This window comes from Sapajus apella, unplaced genomic scaffold (genome assembly GCF_009761245.1).
Source record: "Sapajus apella isolate SASKATOON/1434 unplaced genomic scaffold, GSC_monkey_1.0 scaffold97, whole genome shotgun sequence".
Classification (NCBI taxonomy): domain Eukaryota; kingdom Metazoa; phylum Chordata; class Mammalia; order Primates; family Cebidae; genus Sapajus; species Sapajus apella.
In genome coordinates this window covers 6,547,170-6,566,938 of record NW_022437037.1, presented here as the reverse complement: position 1 = coordinate 6,566,938, position 19,769 = coordinate 6,547,170, and the positions used below count along the sequence as shown (strand labels likewise).

General features: G+C 48.8%; 1 protein-coding gene and 1 long non-coding RNA gene across 3 annotated transcripts in view; both read left to right on the top strand.

The window, feature by feature from the left end:
* MED27 (mediator complex subunit 27) overlaps positions 1–19,769 on the top strand; it is a 215,960-nt gene that overhangs the window by 183,833 nt on the left and 12,358 nt on the right. The window contains exons 6-7 of one of the 2 annotated variants that reach the window (XM_032257666.1): positions 7,675–7,716; positions 11,313–11,460. In XM_032257666.1, the coding sequence (XP_032113557.1) occupies positions 7,675–7,716; positions 11,313–11,384 (114 nt within the window). In that variant the 3' untranslated portion in view covers positions 11,385–11,460. Of the gene's footprint in view, positions 1–7,674; positions 7,717–11,312; positions 11,461–19,769 lie in introns of those variants that run through there. The other variant, XM_032257665.1, reaches the window with a different exon arrangement.
* LOC116536011 lies at positions 15,837–19,679 on the top strand. The gene is made up of 2 exons (XR_004262432.1): positions 15,837–16,148; positions 16,448–19,679. It is a non-coding gene; the product is annotated as an uncharacterized LOC116536011 (long non-coding RNA).

Here is a 19,769-nt window from a genome sequence, read left to right as displayed (position 1 = left end):
CTCTTCCTTATCTTGGTGAACAGTATCACCGCCACATTGGTGAAACCTTTCTTCCCTTCATCCTGCTGATCTAGGCTGTCAGTGACTACTGGCAGTTCTCCCTCTTAAGTAACTCTCAAACTGGGCCCCCACCCCTCTCCCTCCTCCCCGGCTCTCATCATCCCTGCACCGAAGAATGCACGCGCCGCCTCAGTTCTAGTCTCCAGTCCTGCCTCCCTCACAGTCTGTCCTTCACTTGGCTTCCAGAGCTGTCTTCCTAAAATACACATGCGAGCGGATGATTCTCTTTCTTTTCGCCATCTCCCCCTTGCCCAAAGCAGCCCTCCCCAAAGCAGGAAAGTGGGATATTAATAGATGGTAGGCACAAAGCGATGCATGGTCAAACAAGTTTGAGAAACTCTGGGTTAGAGAAAGTTCGGCAGGTTTCTTTACCGGGGAAACCAGTTTGCTGAGGTGCCTTACGAATCTCTGACGGCGGGTAGAGAGTAAGCAATATTTTCCTAACTTATTTGGCCACCAAATTCTTTTTCTCTTCCTTTATTCTTAGAACATATTGTGACATTGCCATTTTGCAGAACATACTTCTGAAAACTCTGGCTCGTAAGATAAAATCCAGACTCCTCTGCAAGGCATCTAAATGCCTCATGACGTTGCCCCTGCCCTCCTTTCTCATCTCATCTGCCGTCATTCTCTACACACACCTCATCTTATCTCCTGCCACATGTGCTCCCTGTAGCTCCCAGGACATGCCAGACCCTTTCACATATGTGCACGTTCAGTACCCTTCGTCCTGGGATCCCTGCTAGTCCACCTGACAGAGTTTTACTCTTCCCTTTACACTGGCTGAATGCCATCTTCCTTCCCATCTTGTCCTCATTTTCCCAAGAGCCTCTTTGCTTATGAGCATGGGCTCTGGAGATGGCAGACCAGGGTTTGCCTCTCCTTACAGCATGGAGTCACCATCGTTATCCACATACCCATAGAATTCAGAACAATCTTATACTAGTACTGCAATTACTGCAGCATGATCATTTACATGTCTATCTTGCAATTAATAAAAATACTGACTGGCACACATGGGTCAGGTTGGCACTGCACAAAGCGAACGTTGCCCACGGTGGCCATCGCATCCTCCCCACAGCATCATAACACAGGCGCTGCTCTAAGACTCATTGTACACATGAGGAAACTGAGACCTAGAATGGGTAGGTTGCCCACAGCTACATGGGGCCAGATCTCAATCCTGCATATGCCAGGAGCTCCTCAAGGGCACAGGCTCCATCCTGTGACTCTGTCTCCAGGGTGCACTTCTGTGCCAGGAGCACAGTAGGAGCCCAGTCCTGACTGGGAGGGGATGATGAAAAAGCCTGCTTGGGATATGAAAATGCTTAACCTGGAATGGAAAGTGGAGAATCAAAAATGAGAAATGGAACTAACAGGAGCAGCAGGAATTGAAGTCGCAAATAAGTCCAAGGATAGAGGAGACGCGAGGAAAGGGCAACATCGGGCCCTCCTGATGAGAGATGAGCGTGGCTTCTCTTCCTCAGAAGGAAAGTGGCTGTGCATTTGGGACCCTGACTGACATCAGAAATGTGGTGGGACAGGGAGCCTTGTGTCGCCCTTTTCATCTGTATGCGTTGGCCCAAGCAGTAAGCAGGGATCCTAAAACTGGACATTACAAGGCAGAGAGAACCAAGCCCCTTTGTTATTTTGAGGACACACTGACCACATTTGGTAGAGAAGCTCTCAAATGACTGCTCCGCCCAGAATCTAATCCTAGCCAATTTGATTAGCCCCTTCTTTTTTTTCCGAGCACTTCACCAATGATAAAAATAAACCATGCAGACATTATTAGTGTTCTATTTTCAGTACTCTGTGTGTATACTTTATTTATATACAATCTAGGCATTAGTGCAATTAATATGTTGAATTGTCTGGCACATCCCAAATGAACTGTGGCATCTGGAAGGGGCCATCCGGGCCTGACGTGTGTTCTACAAGAGCACGTTCTTGCTGGAAACGTTGCTGTTCCCAGGACGCAGCCCTGCGTTTGCTGAGTTGGTGCCTCGGTGGCTGCAGGGGGATGTTTTGCTGCAGTCTGCTGGAGCGCAGCCGCAGAGGCCCTGGGTGTGGCTCAGGAAGCCTCCTATGGGCTTAACTCCTGCCTCTGCGGTTGTCTGTCTGTGTCCTCCAAGCCCAAAGCAACCAGCACATTCGAAAAAGTTTCATTATCCTTATTGCTACTGTAGTGGCCCAGCACCACCCCTAACTTGCAGACCTTGCAGGTTCTCTCCCCTCAGAATCCATCCCAGCAAGGCTGTCACTTTGCACTTGGCTAATAACAACCACCACCACGACCCTAGCAGCCTGTCTCTTTAACCATGATGCATATTTTTGTTACCAAGGACCAATAGCCTGATTCCTCTAATAAAATAAAAATGCTTTTCAGACTTACCAACCCCTTATTCATTGCAATCAGGGAGTAGCAAGAGCCATGACTCAGCATGTTAGAAGGCAGGATTTAAGATGAATACCTGGCCATTGTCCTGATTTTATACCAGTCAGACTTAACCGAAAAAATATGTGTCTCAGTTGAATTTATCTTATTAGGGGATTTAGGTTATGTTAATGCTATAGCTTCATTAATTACCCCATATCAATAAAAAAAAGGCAGCTTTTAGCCTCCGAGCATAAGAGAGGAAGAGAAATGGTGGTATCAAAGGAAACCTTCAAAGACAGCAAGAGCTGTCTCCAGGGTAATTTCTGATCCCCGCATTCTTCCCACTTCAAAGTTGGCTGTGTGTGTGCATATGGGTCGAGGGGGTGGGGAGCTGAATCTGATTTCTCTAATAAGTGTTGGCATCAGCCCTGTTTGATATCAGATGCAGGGAACATTTTGATTTGTTATAGCCTTTGAAATTGTTCAGACGACCTTCAGAAAAATGGCCTCTTGTTACTTCCAGGGGGAAGGGTGAAAGCCAGGGAAAGGGGAATCCAGTTTAATTCATATGCAGAGGGTGCCCTGAAATTGTGCTTTCAGCAGTTTTTGGTGACAAATGCATGTCCTGATTGAGAATGAACAGTTGAGGAGCAATAGACCTGTAACGCTGTGTTCTTGGGCGAGGCTCTTGTTCACTCTTTCATCCTCTGAGGGGGGTGGACAGATTTGAGAAGGTGACCACATAGAAGTTTATAGTTTTGAAAACGTGGGTAGCCATGGAGAAACCCATCGCCACTGCTGGTTTGCAGCATTCTACCCAAACTGATAGGCCTATCAAAGCCTATCACCTGTTGACCTTGCAAGATGAAGCTACTAAATAAAGGTTCTAAACGTTGAAACCTTATGTGGCTTCTGAGTTTTATTTAGATAATTTAAAATCAATTCCACTGTTTTTTGAAATGAAGTACGGAATTGATAACTTTCTGATAAGCTGCCAAAATGTTCGCTTGCTGTTAAATGAATTTTAGCGGCAGCGGTTGCCACAGCAGCAGGCCTCAAAGCAGAGCTGTGCTCCCAGAAGAGCCGCACGAGTGGCAGCTTAGAGAGCGCGCAGCCCCGGCATCCCGCCTGCTGTCTAGCTGGAAGGCAGTCTCTTCCTCCAGGGTAAGAGCTGGGCTTCTGCACACAGACCTGGTTTGGAATCCCCACCTCGCATTAACTGTGTGGTGTCGGACAAGTTACCTAACTTCCCTGAGCCTCAGTGCCCTCATCTGTGAATTGGAAATGATTTTATCAACCTCACGTTATTGCCAAAAGGATTTTAAAAGATAATGCAGGTAAAGTGCAGGCCGAATACATCATCGTCGTCATCATAAGTAAATGGCATCTGCCCTTGCTGGTTATGATAGAGGTGGTGGTGGTGGTGGTGGTCCGCATTGCTGATAGAATCACCTACCTGCTGATGTTGGGTCATTCTGATTGTTCTTTTCAGTGAATAATTTTGATTTGTCACCATTTTCACCAGTTCTTCCTGTGTATCGAGAGGTCTTTTGATATCCTGGTGTTTGCCCTGAGAACCGATGTGTCTGTGCTAAAGCAGCGGGTCATCTGCAGGGTTTCTTTTCATTTCACCTGAGAAAGACCACACCCCCACCCTTAAAATACTTACTCCAATCCCCAGAGGCCAGGAGGCTGCTCTGGAGACTGCAGGCTCAGCCACCAATCACCCACAAGGTTGACTTTTGTGTTCAGATCTTTCTAACGCTTGCTCAGAATACTGAAGGGTGCTTCACTTTCTTTTTCCTGTCACTATAGTTAAGAATAATTTCTCGTTCATCAGGCTGAAGGTTTGCAGCTTCCAGAATGCTCCTTTTTTGAATATTGCAGCCAGCAAAGAATTGGTAGCCACGTCTGCCTCTGCAGCAAATAAGCTGAAGCTAATAAATATTCACTTGGATCAGTCCTGGCTCCCTGAAATAAATTTCTGAAATCTTCCTGGCCCTGAGAGAGGCAGAACATCGACTTCAAAATGCTCATTTCAGTGGCTTTCTTTGGCACAAATCTAGCAGAAAATCAAGTATGAGCCACCTGCTGTGCACACCTAGCAAAAGAGGGCCCTATTGTTAAGGCTTCCCTTTCTCACCCATGAGCGCCAGGTAAACAGACTGTATTGTCTGAGGTCCTTCTGTCCCAGATGGTAGGAGCTTTTCCCTAGGGTCCTGAATAATATATTTAAACCTTTCAAAAAGAGCATCGTCCTCACTTTGAATAAATGTGGTGTGTTTTGAGAATCCATAATTAGGCTGGAGTGGCCATGTTTTCATTAAACCTCTGCGCATTTTTCTCTAGATTTTTAAAAATTAAAACATGTTGCAGATACCAAAGGATTTTTAAATATGTTTATCTTTTAAATAAAAACTATAACTTTTTAATCTAGCAGAGTCTTCTTCTCTGTTTTTCTCAGCTCTGTGTTTATGTCTTGGTCTGCTTATGTATGATGTAAGCAGGCAGGAAGGGTAAACAGTGAGAACTTCAGAAGAAACAGCTGTGGGCTCAGAATGGAAGGAGAACTATATTAGTTCCAAGTTCAGACATCGATGTTCCTCTTCCTAAAATTGAGACTTAGAAGCTTTGGCTTCTCCCTGTCATCTTGGCAGTGATTTTCGTACAACTAAAAGATGCAAAAGTCATTCTTATTCATCCTGCAACCCCTGAATAATCTTTAAATGGTGCATTTGTTAAGCCCTGGGCTAAACTGCGCTGAGAAAGTAGCATGAACCTGATTTATCCTCCAAACATGACCAGCTGCCCAACAGTAGTTTTCTTCAACAGAATTGGTAACGTGGGGAATTAATTTCATATGTTTCTTTTGAGGTTTCCTTCAGAGTTATCTGGAGGTAACATGTCACTTTTCCCCTTGCGAATTGTTGAGCTGTCAAACTAGAATTCCAACACTGAAAGATCTTTAAAATTCTTACTCTATCCAGTGATTTAAGTGAGGGGCACTGACAGGCAATTGACACCACCTTTCTGAAGGGCAGTTTAGCCAGAGTGGGAGGAAGGTGAGCTGTTGAGGGCTTTTGTGGCAATCCAAGAAGGAGATGGTGCAGGCAGTGGGTGTAGAGAGAAGTGGGTGAACATGAGGTTCATTTTTTTGATTGAATGAATGAATGCTTGATCAGTGAAAGCACCTCCATTATTTGTCCTGGAGTTGGATGAACTAAACCTCTCCCCTCTCCAGCAGGAGTCCTACAGAAGTACAGAGTGGCCTCCTCAGAATCATCTTAACCTTCTCTACTATCCTAAAAGTTTTCAAACACAGTGAAATTTTCATGAAACTGATTGTGAACAGGGAAAAGCCAGGAGAACTAAATGAATATGGGTGTTTACAGCCCTGCTTTTCATTTCCAAGCACTGTTTTCAGAAAGCCAGGTTTCAGTGTCTTCCACAGAATAGACACGGAGCTCTGGAGTGTCCTGGGTCAAATGCAACACATCATGGCCTGTCTTCTTAAAGGATATTTGCCATTCGACTGCTTCTCAGTGCTTTCTGATGCTCCAAAATCAATCACACAACACATACAGCCCTAAATCGCCATGGCCCAGGGTCCTACTTAACCGTTGGCCAGCCCCAAAGGCAGGTTCCCAGAGGCCCTTTGACCAGGTGCTCCATTCACTCAGCTCTTGAACCCATATATTAAAGTCAACTTTTTAGCATCTACGGAACACCAGCGTTCTCATTTGCTCATTGCCCTTGAGCTGTCTCTCTCAGCACTGTATTGGGGGTAGTTCTATTTTTGCCATGCTTAATTTGTTCTAAACTCTTGAAACAGTCAGAAGGCATTGATTTGGTATATCATGCAAACCAGTAAAAACCAAAATGGTTTTGGTTAGAATGAGCTACTGAAGTACCCTGTGTGTGACCAAGTGTAGCCAGAGGAGGACTGGCCTGGGTTTACTCTGAGTCCTCCCCACATTCTCAGACCTCCTCCGGCTTCCTCATTTGTCAACTAGGGGTGCCCTAGAGCAGGGGCTCTTGACCAGCCAGGCATCACATTTACGCTTGGGAGCAGGGGCTACGAAACAATGGAACAGGCTCTTGGGCCCACTCCAGCCACTGATTCAGACATTCTAGGGAGGGACTGAGCAATCTGTATATTAAAAAACAAAAGCTTCCCCAGGGGCTTCTGATGCCCAGCCAGGATTTGAGCACCACCAGCCGAGGCCATTTGTAAGATGTCTCACCAGATAGCCTTGGGCTGAGGAACAGCTCTGAGCTGTTGTCTCCCCATCTGGAGAGTGTGATTGTTCCTGCGACCAGCCACAAGAGCCAGTCCTGGGGATTACACAAGTGTGTGAGTGAAGGGCCTAGTGTGGTGCGTGGCATGGAACAGGTGCTCAGCAGCTGGATGGTGCCAGCTTTCCTCCACTCAGAAAACACCTACTGATGCCTGTGAAATGCTAGGCCCCCTTTCTGGACCTGGGGACGCAGTAGGAAGGAAGTCAGGCCTCCTGTGGTCACTGAACTTCCATCCTGCGGGCAAGTCAGGCAGGAAACAAGCAAACAAAGAAATCATGGAGCTTCGGGCAGTTTTAAATGTTACGAAAACTTTAAATTTTGAAATGGTAAAGAGGGACTGGTGTAGTGGCTCATGTCTGTAATCCCAGTACTTTGGAATTCAGAGGAGGGCAGATCACCTAAAGTCAGGAGTTTGAGACTAGCCTGGCCAACATAGTGAAACCCCATTCCGCTAAAAATGCAAAAATTAACCAGGTGCGGTGGCAGGCACCTGGAGTCCCAGCTACTCTGGAGACTGAGGCAGGAGAATCTTTTGAACCCAGGAGGTGCAGGTTGCAGTGAGCCAAGATCGCACCACTGTACTCCAGCCTGGGTGACAGAGCCAGACTCCACCTCAAAAAAAAAAAAAAAAAAGTGAAGAGAATCAAGTTACCAGGTACTGGAGAGACTGTTTTGAAAAGGTAACTGTGAAATGCTTCTCCAGTGAGGCGACGTTTGAGCTAAAGGGAGCATACGAAGAGCCATCTAAGGGTTTATGGGAAAAACAAGTCAGGGAAAGGGCACAGCAAGTGCAAAGGACCTGAGGCAGCATTGACCTTGGCATTGAGAAATGCAAGAGCCGTGGTGAGAAGGGTTAACAGTAGTTACAATATTATTTCTTGAAGTCTCGAATTTTAAGACTGATGCTAATGATTTTTCTCTCCTTTCCCCCTCAGCTTGACATATGGTCCAAATCCAACTATCAAGTATTCCAGAAGGTAAGTTTTACTTTTTGCTTCTTACTCAAGAAGCATTAGGAAAACTTGAATGCTTTGAGATTTAAACATTGGTCTCAAATCAGAGGCTTTTAAAAAAGTGAAAAAAAGCCAGACAGAAAAGAATGCTCACTATCTGATTCTATGTATATGACATTCTGGAAGAAAACAAAACCTTAGGAACAGAAATCAGATCAGTGGTTGCCTAGGGGTGGATACAGGGGATTGACCCCGAAGGGGCACAAGGGAACATGGGGTGGTGGGAGTATTCTGTGTCTTAATTGTGGTGGTGTTACACAACTGTACATGTTTGTCAAAACTCAGAACTGTATTACTACCAAGGGGCAGTTTTACTGTATATAAATTATACCTTAAGAAAAGCATAGGTTTTTGAGATGTTCCAGAAGCTGGATTCTGAGAAACCTAGCTTTAAAACTCGGTTTCGGAGAGCTCAAGCGGCCTCCACCGGTACCCTAGGGATGGGCCAAGGCGGCAGGCTGGCACTTTCTCACCCTGCCCCTTTCCCACTTTATGCTCTGGGGACACTACCTTTTTCAGATACTGGGCTTCCTTATGAAAAACTGTTGTGGGAAATGTCAGACAAAATGAAAAGCGACCAGAGGAAATTCATTTCCCCAGCTTCTGACAGTGCAGGGGCCTTCCCTGGACCAACTCAGGCCCTGTGGCCAATGAGAATTCTGCCTTCCACCCTCCACCCCACCCCACCAGTCCCCACAGCACTCAGGGCCAGCTCCCTGCAGGGCAGCAGCCGGCTGCTTCTCTTCCCATCCGTCTTCGGTCTCTGGTCTCGTCCAGTGGTGAAATAAGAGAAAGTTGATCATCATCTCATTAATTCCCTCATCCAGCTCAACAGCAGGTATCCACTCTCCAGCACTTTGAGAGGCCAAGGCAGGCAGATCACCTGAGGTCAGGAGTTCAAGACCAGCCTGGCCAACATGGCAAAACCCTGTCTGTACTAAAAATCTAAAATTAGCTGGGCATGGTGGTGGGCGCCTATAATCCCAGCTACTTGGGAGGCTGAGGCAGGAGAATTGCTTGAACCCAAGAGGCAGAGGTTGCAGTGAGCAGAGATTGCACCATTGCACTCCAGCCTGGGTAACAGAGCAAGACTCTGTTTCAAAACAAACAAAAAACAGGTATCCACTGAGCCCCTTTGTCATATGCCAGGCACTGTGCTAGGTGCCAGGGCCACAGAGGGAACTCGGACGGGCAAGGAAGCCTAACTCCAGGTGGTCAACCGGGGGCTGTGGCCTGGAACAGCAGGGGGTCTGCTTCCGCTTAGGCTAGTCAGAAGAAGCCTTTATAGGGGAAACTGAGGCAGGCAGCGTGAGAAGGAGAGCCAGCCATGTGAAGGGGGGCAAAGTGGAGGTAGAAGGCAGGGCTCAGGTCAAGGAGGTGCCTCTAGGCTCTGGTGCAGAATTCAGATTTTATCCTTAATTCAGTGAGAAACGGCTGACGGCATTGACACAGTGGGGATGTGATTTTGAAAGCTTGGTCAAAGTTATCCCCACAATGAAGAATGCCTGTAGCCACAGTGTGCCAGCAGAAGCACAGGACTTTTTGTAGATTGAGGTGAAATTCGCATAACATGAAATTAACCGTTTTAAAGTGAACAATTCCTTGGCTTTAAGTGCCTTCGTAGTAGTGTATAATCACTACCTCTGTTTGGTTCTAAAACATTTCACCTCAGAAGAAAATCTAGTGTGCATTAGGCAGTGAGCATAGGACTTAGTGTGTCAGAGGGGCATCATGGACCACCCTCTAGTGGTGTTTACTGTATGTCAATTCACAGTGCCCCCGGGCCCATTTTTTGATGATAAGGGGTAGGCAGAGGACAGGTGCCTAGGATTAGGGGAGCCTAGTCTGAGGCTGCAAACTACCCATTTAGGGAACCTATATAAGCATTACAGATTCATGATCTTATCACAGCTAAATGCAGTGTACTACCCTGGATTGGATCCTGAAACAGAAAGAGGTTACTAATGGGGCAGGGCGCAGTGGCTCATGCCTATAATCCCAGCACTTTGGGAGGCCAGGGTGGGTGGATCACAAGGTCAGGAGTTCAAGACCAGCCTGGCCAACATGGTGAAATGTCGTCTCTACTAAAAGTACAAAAATTAGCCAGGCGTCATGGTGGGTGCCTGTAATCCTAGCTACTCAGGAGGCAGAGGTTATAGGGAGCTGAGATTGCGCCACATTGCACCCCAGCCTGGGTGACAGAGCAAGACTATGTCTAAAGAAAGAAAGAAAGAGGTTACTAATGGAAAAACTGGTGAAATCCAAATAAAAGTTGGAGTTCGGTTGTTAGCGAGTAACCAGGGTTGGTGTCTTCGTTGTGACAGATGTACCATAGTAATGGAAGGTGTGAACAGTGGGGAAACAGGGTGAGGGACATGGGAACTGTCCCATGTGTGCAGCTTTTCTGTAAATCTAAAACTGCTCTAAAATACAGTTTATTTAATGAAGAAAATCATAGCTTGACTCTTCTAACACCCCTTTACCCAACTGAGCTCCCTAGAAATGTAATGGAGAAAACAGCCTCCCTCGCTTCTCCTCTCCTTGCCACCCCATTTTTCTCCCCACTTCCTGGGTCTGGAGCGTAAAGGAGAGAAGGAGGTGCTTGTGTAGGCTTTAGTGCAGGGAGCTGCACTTCTCATCTTAGTGTGCTTAGCTAAGTCACCACACTGGAGGTGTTTACTTGCTTCGCATGCAGAAAGTCTCGGCCTTTGATGCAGACATCTTCCATGCTGACTGTCCTTGTCGTTTTTCCCCAGCAGCTGGTTGAAAAACATTCTGGGTGAAAGAACACCACTCATAATCTGTATCTTGCAGTTGGTTTTTCCCTCAACGTGGTCCTTATCTTCACGTCTTCTGTGGTATTGCCAGGAGCTCCCTTCTCCTGGCTCCACAAAAGGCCAGTGATGACTTCTGGAGGGCCCATAACCCACTACTTAACAATGGTCCCATTTCCATTCCAATACCCTTTACGAGGGAGGGGCTTGCACATGCTCACTTTTGCGTGTCCTTTTTTTTTTTTTTTTAAACGTTCTTGTAGTATTAAGTATTTTTGAATGCAAGCAGAAAGTTTATTAGGAAGTTATAAAATGTGTGAAACACAGATTTGGTGAAGCATAGATTTAGAAAGACAGTGCTGTATTTTTATCCTACGTCCCTTGAAAATAACCTGCCAGGCACTCTTTGTATTTGTTTAAAATTACAAACACATTCTGAAGCAGTGTTTAAAATTTGATATTAGTCTAGTTGGAGAGATTTAAGAGCACCCGCCAATTCCTTGCTTCTAGTTTATATAACACATTTCAAGCAGTAAAAATTGATGAATTCTAAGGGGTGGGAATTTTATCTCACTGGTGAGTGGCGTATCATGTGTATTTGTGCAGAAGCCTTTCTGAGATTCCTTTATCATCTCTCCTTTCACCTGTTTTTAACTATATCAGAGGTTAAGTGAACTTAACCTCTGATATTGACCTGCACCAGATTAAAGAACCACAATTGGGAGAGGTGGTAGTGCCCTCTGATTACAGCTAATGGCAGATAATGTTGAAGTCCTTTTCTTACAGGGACAGGTGAGAATTAAATTAGAGAGTCCTCTCTCTTCCCTATTAAAAAGTCTTCCACTTGCTGTCAAATGAAGGAAACATATTGGAAAATAATGTACAGAATTAAGCTTAATCCTTTATCAATAAAGCTTTCCACTAATCATCATCATGCAGAATGAGTTTGGGATCTTGTTTCTGTATCACTGAGCTTGTGGAAGGTGGCGATAGAAAGCACGAAGCACACGTGGTGTCACTTCCATCCAGGGCAGGGCCCACCGTGCCTAGTTCATCATGTTCATCTCGGTGGCCAGCAGGTAGACCTTCCCGTGGCACCGCCAGGCCCTGCCCTACATGCAGAGGTGGAACCACGTCCTTTGCAGATTCAGAGGCCTGGCATAGTTTGTGGGGTGACATTAAGTATTTCAAACCTAAACCACCAAAAGAGAAGGATTCGGTGGCCACATTTCTAAACTCCACTTTTTAGGATTTGTTGTTTCTCAAGATTCAATCTTCCTCCTCTCCACCCACTTATATATAAGGGGCGTCATGATTGATGTTGCTTGTAGTGTTTCCCAGAAAGACGCTGTTCGGGAGCATTGCAGCAGACAGCTCCCACCCTGCTCTGCCTGCTTGCACCCAGTCAAGTCGATCGGCCAGAGTGGGGTTAGTTCCCAGCATCATCCAGAAAAGCTCAGCCTGCAGCATTGGCGTGAAGTGCATTGGGGAGCAGCATGATGTGCCGGAGGAGGCTCCTTGGTCATCAAGATGAGGAGCTTGCTCAGGCTGAAGATAGTGGCCAGGTGTCCTGACAGTAGTGGGAGGTGCCCCAGCTATGCCCACCTCTGAGATGAGAGTTCTGGGCCACCCCCAGCAGCTCACATGGCATTAGTGGAGGAATTCTCCTCCTGCTCTCGCTGAGGCTGAACCCCAAGAACTCCCTCTCTTAGGCGTTCATTATGTGGTCACAGTCACTGTGCTGGATCTGTTTTCCTGCCCAGAAGAAGCAGCTGCGGCCAGCCCAGAACGAGGGCCTGCTGGGAAGGGAGGAAGCCCTCCGAGGTCTCTCCTTCAATGTGGCAGGGGACAGGGATTGCCTTGCAGAGCCAAACCAAGCTGATACTCACCTTTTTATTTCTGGTAAACAATGTTAGGAGCTAGGAGAATGGAAGCATGACCCTGTCACATTCTCTCAGGCTGGTGCCTCACCACCTGGCTTACAGCCTGAGCACCTGAGCTTCTGCAGCAAATCCCACCACAGGAAGCAAAATTCTGCCTTCCTTTTGTCTGCAGGCGTTCACTCCATCAGCAAGCCCTTTTCACTCTTCCTCATTAGACCCCTTACCCAAGTGTGGAAGTGGCGGAGGGCTGGGGACAGCTTGCTGTGGGCCTGTGGCAGCTAACAGGTTCCCATCATTTACTGTGGTCCCTGGAGGCTCCTTGCACTTGGTCCTAGGGCGAAGAAGCTTTTTATAGCCAGCAAGTCTCCAGCAGAGTAGATTCAGAGAATGGGACTTAGAAATGGGATGGGGGGTGACCATCTGAAAGGGCAGAATCACAAAGAGCCAGGAAAGGTTTCAAGCGTGTTCATATTTTTCTGACATTTAAACTCTGCAGGGGCAGCCACTGTTTTGATCCTTAACCCCCTCATTTCAAAACAGTATGCATTTTCATCCAGCAATTTAGGGAGCATGAGAGCAGACCGACAGCTACTCACCGCATTAAGTCCTGCTGGGGCGGCTGAAGAGAGAGGTGGAGTGTGTGTCCTGCCCAGGTAGCAGGGGGGCGTCGAGAGAGGGGCCCGGAGGGACCCGCACACGCTTTGCAGTTTTCCCATCAGAGGTAAGGGACAGAGCATGAAAGCAGCCCACGGATATCCAGCTCTCAGTCCACAGTCACTGCAGAGGGACGAGTAACCCTTTCAGTTCCATGCCATCTGAACTTTTAGGTGTGAACAAATGGATTGTCCATGGTGGGTCATGTTCTGGTCATGTTCTGTTCATGTCGCTTGCGTCTTCTTTCCTTTGTTCATTTATTCGTTGATTATTTATTTATCTATTTAATTATTTTGAGACAGAGTCTCACTCTGTTGCCCAGGCCGGAGTGCGGTGATGCGTTCTCAGTCACTGCAACCTCCGCTTCCCAGGTTCAAGTGATTCTCCTGCCCCAGCCTCCCAAGTAGCTGGGATTAAAGGCATGTGCTACCATGCCCAGCTAATTTTTGTATTTTTGTAGAAATGGGGTTTCACCATGTTGGCCAGGCTGGTCTTGAATTCCTGACCTCAGAAAATCTGGCCACCTGGGCCTCCCAAACTGCTGGGATTACAGGCATGAGCCACCGCGCCCGGCCTCTTCATTCTTTTTAATATGCAAGACTGGCCCCTAGCTGAGGCCAACTTTGTCAAGGTCTGTTTACTCCGTGCCCACCAGGTGCTTTTCAGTAAAAGAGATTGAGTCAACCCTAGGATACTCAGTTCTCTGAAAAGTGGGTGGACATCTGATATTGCATTGGTGGGCACGTGGAGTCCCTAGCATAGATTGACTACCAGCCCCAATAGTGTTCAAAACTCCTAACCTATCACTCATTCCAACTCCTAGGGAAGGAAACTGTTTCACCATGGGGTCATTCCACAGGGACGGGAACCGTCACCCTCCTCTGAGTCAGGCTGCGCTGTCACCTCATTTGGGCGTGTGGCGCTGCTGCCGCATTTCACACCACTACAGAGGCCCCATAAACAGTCATTACGTTATTTTATTTATTTATTTGAAACGGGGTCTCACTCTTTTGCCTAGGCTGGAGTGCAGTGGTGTGGTCTCGCCTCACTGTTCAAGCTGTTCTCCTGCCTCAGCCTCTCAAGTAGGTGAGATTACAGGTTTGTGCCACCACGCCCAACTAATTTTTTTTTTTTTTTTTTTTTTGTATTTTTAGTAGAGGCAGGGTTTTGCCATGTTGGCCATGCTGGTCTTGAACTCCTGACCTCAAATGATCCACCCACCTTGGCCTCCCAAAGTGCTGGGTTACAGGCGTGAGCCACTGCGCCCGGCCACGTTATTTTCAATCTCTAACATTTCCTCCTACCAGCCTCCTCTTCATTTCCTTCCAAAAGCCTTTCTTCAAATGCCACAGGCGAAGGCCTGGAAGAGGCTGTGGTTGTAGCTCAAGTTCTAAGACCTCAGGCCAAATCTCAGTCCTGTCCTCTGTTCGGTGCCCTGCACAGTGAGGCCCCCACACCGAGGGACTCTGCAGCTGGGAGCAGCCTCCAAGAGTCATTGAAGGGCCTTCTGCCTTTTGCAGGTCTCGGCCTTCTGACCATCCTCCTGCTTCTTAAAAAGTGATCAACCTTTTCCAACAGGGAGAACTTATGTTATAAAGACAGAATGTGGCGTCATTTTCATCTCTCTCTGTACATTCTGCTGCTGCCTCACAAGTGTATCCCAAACAGAACTGAGGGGACAGCTTTCATTCGTGCTAGGGGAAATGGGCAGCTTCGTGTAGCAAGACAAAGTCCTGTCGTGACTCTGATGAGTGGTGTGCCCGAGAGATGTGTGCGTGAGCTCACTGGTGGGCTGGCGACGGGCTTCAGGGAAGGAGGGGCGGCAGACAGTCCCAGGGGGACCCTGAGGACAGCCTCTCCCTCAGCTGACAGCTGGACTGTATTGACCAGTTCGCCAAGCAGAAGCATCAGCGCGGGGCCCTGGGAGATGAGAGCCGCAGGGAGGGTCGTTAGGCTCAACCCGACCACCAAAAAGCCTTTTACTGCCATCTTGTTTGAATATTCATAAGCATCTAAACCCAGGACAGATTTGATCATTTGTTCTCCCCTTATGCTGCCCCAGCATCTTTCCTGCACAAGGCTCCCTCAGCCCCTGCTGAGTGTGGACATGGCCCAGGTGCTCACATGGACCCAGTTTTATGGCTAAAATTGAACCAGGAAAGCCTGGCCCATCCTTTTGACTTTCTTAGGGCATCCTGCATTGCCCTGGAAGTGGTCTGTGGCTTTCTGCCATTAGAGGAGTTACAGAGTCGTCATCTGTCATCTCTACAGCTTATTTCTTCCTGAAGGGTTGTGCGGGCCGCAGTGTACTCGGGTCAGAATCTGATAACTGCTTCTGGGAAGACCACCCACCTTTGCACTCACCAGGCCTCTATCCTCAGCCCAGCAGGCTGTAAGCTGCACGCACAGGCTGCCAGCATGCAAGACGGCCCCCGCCCATCTGCTCTCTAAGCCCAGGCTGACCTCCCAGCACATTCCCCACAGCAGCCAACCCAGACAGAGGCCACATAGCACAGTGGCTAAGAGCCATTCGCTGTGTCCTCGGGTCTCGGCTACCCCACTTATTTCCTGTATGGATTCGCTTGCCTCAGTTTTCCTCATCTGTAAAACAGACACAGCCGGGTGCGTGGGTTACACCTGTAATCCCAGCACTCTGGGAGGCCGAGGCAGGCAGATCACTTGATCCTAGGAGTTTGAGACCAGCCTGGGGAACATGGCAAAATCCCATCTCCCCAAAAAATAAAAAATATTTAAAAATTAGCTGGGTGTAGTGGCACGTGCCTGTGGGCCCAGCTACTCAGGAGGCTGAGGTGGGAGGATGGTTTGGGCGTGGGAGGTTAAGCCTGCAGTGAACCATGAGCCGTGACAGTACCTGCCCCACAGACTTGGTGTGAGGTTGAATTCATAGGTATGAAGTGTAAGGTGAATTTCTAGTCCACACCTAGTCAACTTTTCTGGAGTGCCTGTCAATGGCAACACTCTTCTCCTGAGAAAGTTCTCCCTCCATCCCCTGTGGCCAGGCTTCCTCCGGCATGCCTCTTCCTCAGTGATCACCCCTTCTGTCTGTACTTCCCATATGTCCACAGTAGATGTGGTGGCTCAAGGTACAGGAGTCAGACAGACCTGGGTTTGCATATAGCTGTCATGTGTAAAGTCAACCCAAGACCCAGTTGCCATGACAGACCCACCCACCCCCACCAAAGCATTGTCTGCCTTCCCATTTTTTCAGGGTCACAAAAAGTGAGCTGCAGAGCCTAAGGTACCACAGCTACAGCCATGCAGCAGCACCCTGTGGGTGGCCCCGAAGTGCTAATATAGGTAGCATCCTGAGTCTAGGAGCTGGATCGGTCCCCAGGGTCCTGGGAGGGCCAGTGGCACAACCAGTGATCTCCGGAAGGCACCGGATTGAGGTGTTGTGCCCCACCTTCCTGTTTCCCCCACTGAGCAGGGGTGGCTGGGGCACCCGGTGCCTTGGCAGCTGAGCTGCCTCTTGGCGGGTCTCCCTCCCAGCTCTACAGTCTGCATTCTTCTCCGGTCATTGCCTCAAGTTTGATGGAGAAGTAGGTGGTATTGTCTGTGTTTTCCTGGGAGCCCAGATGTCTTTGGATGTTTCTCTGACTGCAAGGCTGTTCCTGCAGAAAATAATATCACACCAAGTGGGTGCAGAACAATTCAGGTGCCTTTGGGCTTGGACTTTCCTGGCAACCAGTGACAGAAACTGACGTTTTACCATCTGGAAAGCACTGAATTTTTTTTTCTTTTCGTTAAATGAAAAGCCTTAATTCCTTAATCCTGAGAAATGTCAAAGACCCTGTGCGTCTCCTCACAGCCTTGAGGCCTTTGGCAGAAGCGGAATGCGGTCAGGACCCTGGACAGTTCCCCGCATCTACCCTGGGGCTTCCCTGTTGGCCCGGGCCCCACTCCCGGGCAGTGCCCACCTCTCCTTCTCCACTCCTTCCCTTCCCGCTCACTCTGCTCCCCTTTCCCCAGTGGCCGAAAATCAATAAGTACACCCCTGTCCACTTTATCTCTCGTTCATTCAGACTCCTGCTAGGTGAGCCGCACCAGTGCTGTGCCACGGTCCTCTTGGAGGCCCAGGGAGGATGGAGATGTGACAAGTGTGGCCTCAAGGAGAGCACAGCTTAGGGGTTGGGGGCATCTGGTCACAGGTCTGGCTAGTGCGCAGCTGGGGTGTGAGAGGATGCTGCTGAGAGTACAGGCAAGGGACCTTTCCCCAGCCAGGGGGTGGGCTGGGATGGGGAAGACCTGAGCTGAGAATCCTGGGGGGTGAGAAGGGCTTAGCCTGACAGGAGCATTCCAGGCAGAGGGGCCACTTGAGTGCAGACGTGCAGCCAGGAAAATGTGTTGGGGCGGGAGGTGGATTCCTCCAGGAGCCAGAATTGCTGCCACATAAGGGGGGGTGCTAAAGGGGAATGTGGCTGAGACCCAGGTCCAAAAGGACCTCATGTGCCCCACCAGGGTGTTCAGAAGGATCCCGTAGGTGGCTGTGGAGTGGCCAGCGGGGGCGTATCACCCCTAAAGGCCGTCTGCAGCCAGCCTACACTCAAGGGTCCAGGGACTTGGGGGCTTTCCTTTTAGGCGTCAGTGGCACCCTGACTGGGACTTTAAAGAGGATGAGTTTGGAACCCCCAAACCAAACCACACCTCATTTATAGAGGCCCTGGTGTGTGCCAGAGATCTTTTGAAGTACATCCACGGGCTCGTCCCTCTCAGACGAAGCTTGATCTCAAAAGTATCAGCAGGGATTTTGGGCAAGATGGAGCAGCGATGTCTGCCTTCACCTCTCCAGTTCCAGCTCAGGCAGCCTTGCCTCTGGTCTCATCCCAGAGCAGCAGGCCTGGCTCTGGTGAGCAGTTATAAGCCCTTCAGAGCCAATGCAAATGGCTCCTTCATCAAGCAGAGAGGAAATATTGATCCCATCCAAGTAATCCCGAGTCCCTGTAGGCTTCGATGCCTCCTATCCAGGCTGCTAGGCCCGCTGAACCTGTGGCATACAAATCTGAGGTACAGATTAGAGACGAGAGCTGCATAATAAAAAATAAATCCCCTGCTTCCACTCTACTGTACTTTCATCGCCATTTGAGAAGCTCGTCTCTGCGCACTCCCCATCGCCCCCAACATCACTGTCAGGGCTGACTTCATAGCATTCCAGTTTTAAAATAATGATGGCCCCCCTTTTCATGGAATGAGTACTTCTGGGACTGTTTTAAATATTCTTCATCAAACTAGCACACATCCTCAGAGCAACACTGCTGGCGGGGATGGCTGCCTCTTTAAACATTTAACACACTCGGTTCATGTCTTTGCCTGCAGGATCCACAAAGACTTCTCTCCTTCCAAGAGATTCTACTGTCCCTCTCCTTACGGGTGGCTCTGTCCTTGACGAAACTCTTAATGGAGACCCAAACTCTTGGGCTAATCTCCTTGTGTAACATTAAAATACACCTACCCAATGAAAGTCCATTCTGACCTCGGCATCATGGGAACCACCTGCACGTAGCACACCTTTGGCTTTGCTGCCTGCTACTGAGTGCTCCAGAGTCTGGCTGAGTGGCATGGAGGTTTCCCACACAGAGAACAGTGCCGTGCAGATGGTCTCCTTGGTTCCCAGCTGAATTCTCAAGCTCTTTCAGCCGGCCCAGAATCTGAGGCCCAGCTGAGGGTGCATCCCATCAGGGCAGCAGGTGGGTTCCTGGATTGGGGCAAAAACTTCAGGGCACAGCATTGCAAACACTGCCAGGAGGTGACAGGGGCCTGCAAAGTCACCCAGCCCCACCCCAGCCTCACGCTTCTCTACCGAGGGCCAGCAGGAAAGATGTCCCCCAGGCCATTCATCACTAACCCAAGATCAAACCCCAGTCTTCTGACGGTTCGCCTCTGTCTGTCTTCTTGTCACTTTCGCCCAGGGCTAAGGGAATCTTCTCTTCATAGTATGTAGAAGCCGGGATTGGCTGGAGGGAAGCCACAGTCTGGATCCCTACCAGGCTTCTCTTTTAAATAAGCAACTTCTAAACACTTGAGTACTTAACTTTTCCTATTTACTAATCTTCTGGGGAAATACTTTGAACAGGGGTAGGCACCCAGTCTTCTAGCTTGGCCTTGTGGGCTGTGTGCTGGCAGATGATGCCCTCAGTGGGTGCATTAGAAGAGCATCCCTTGTTCAAGCTCAGCGCTCCTGGGTGCTACTCACCCACAGTCCTGCCCCCTGGTGGTGGGAAGCAAACAGTGGCCCAAAGCAGCCCCTGCACCTGCACCCAGAATCATCTCAGGGAGCCTGTGAACCCCTGGGTCCTGGTCCCCAGCCTGGTTCGCCATCGAGGAGCTGGAAGGCGATTCCCAGCAGTCGGCCTCCAGAGTCTGTTTCTTACCCGCATACAGCACCACCAGCCTCCACTCTGGCCCGGAAGCATGCCCCCGGGGGCAGGATGATGATCAGGGCCTTTGGGCACTCGGGAGCCCCTGAAGACAATCCCTGGGTCACCGAGAAACACAAGGGCCCCTGTTTCAGAACCCCTAGCAGGAACTGTAAGTTTCCATTTAAATCAAATCAAATACCCCAAGTTGAAAGTATTCAGAAAATTCTGAGAAAAAAAAAGATAGGAACGAAGTGCAAGTTTGGGCTGGGCGTGGTGGCTCCAGGTGGCTCACACCTGTAATCCCAGCACTGTGGGAGGTGGGAGGGTTG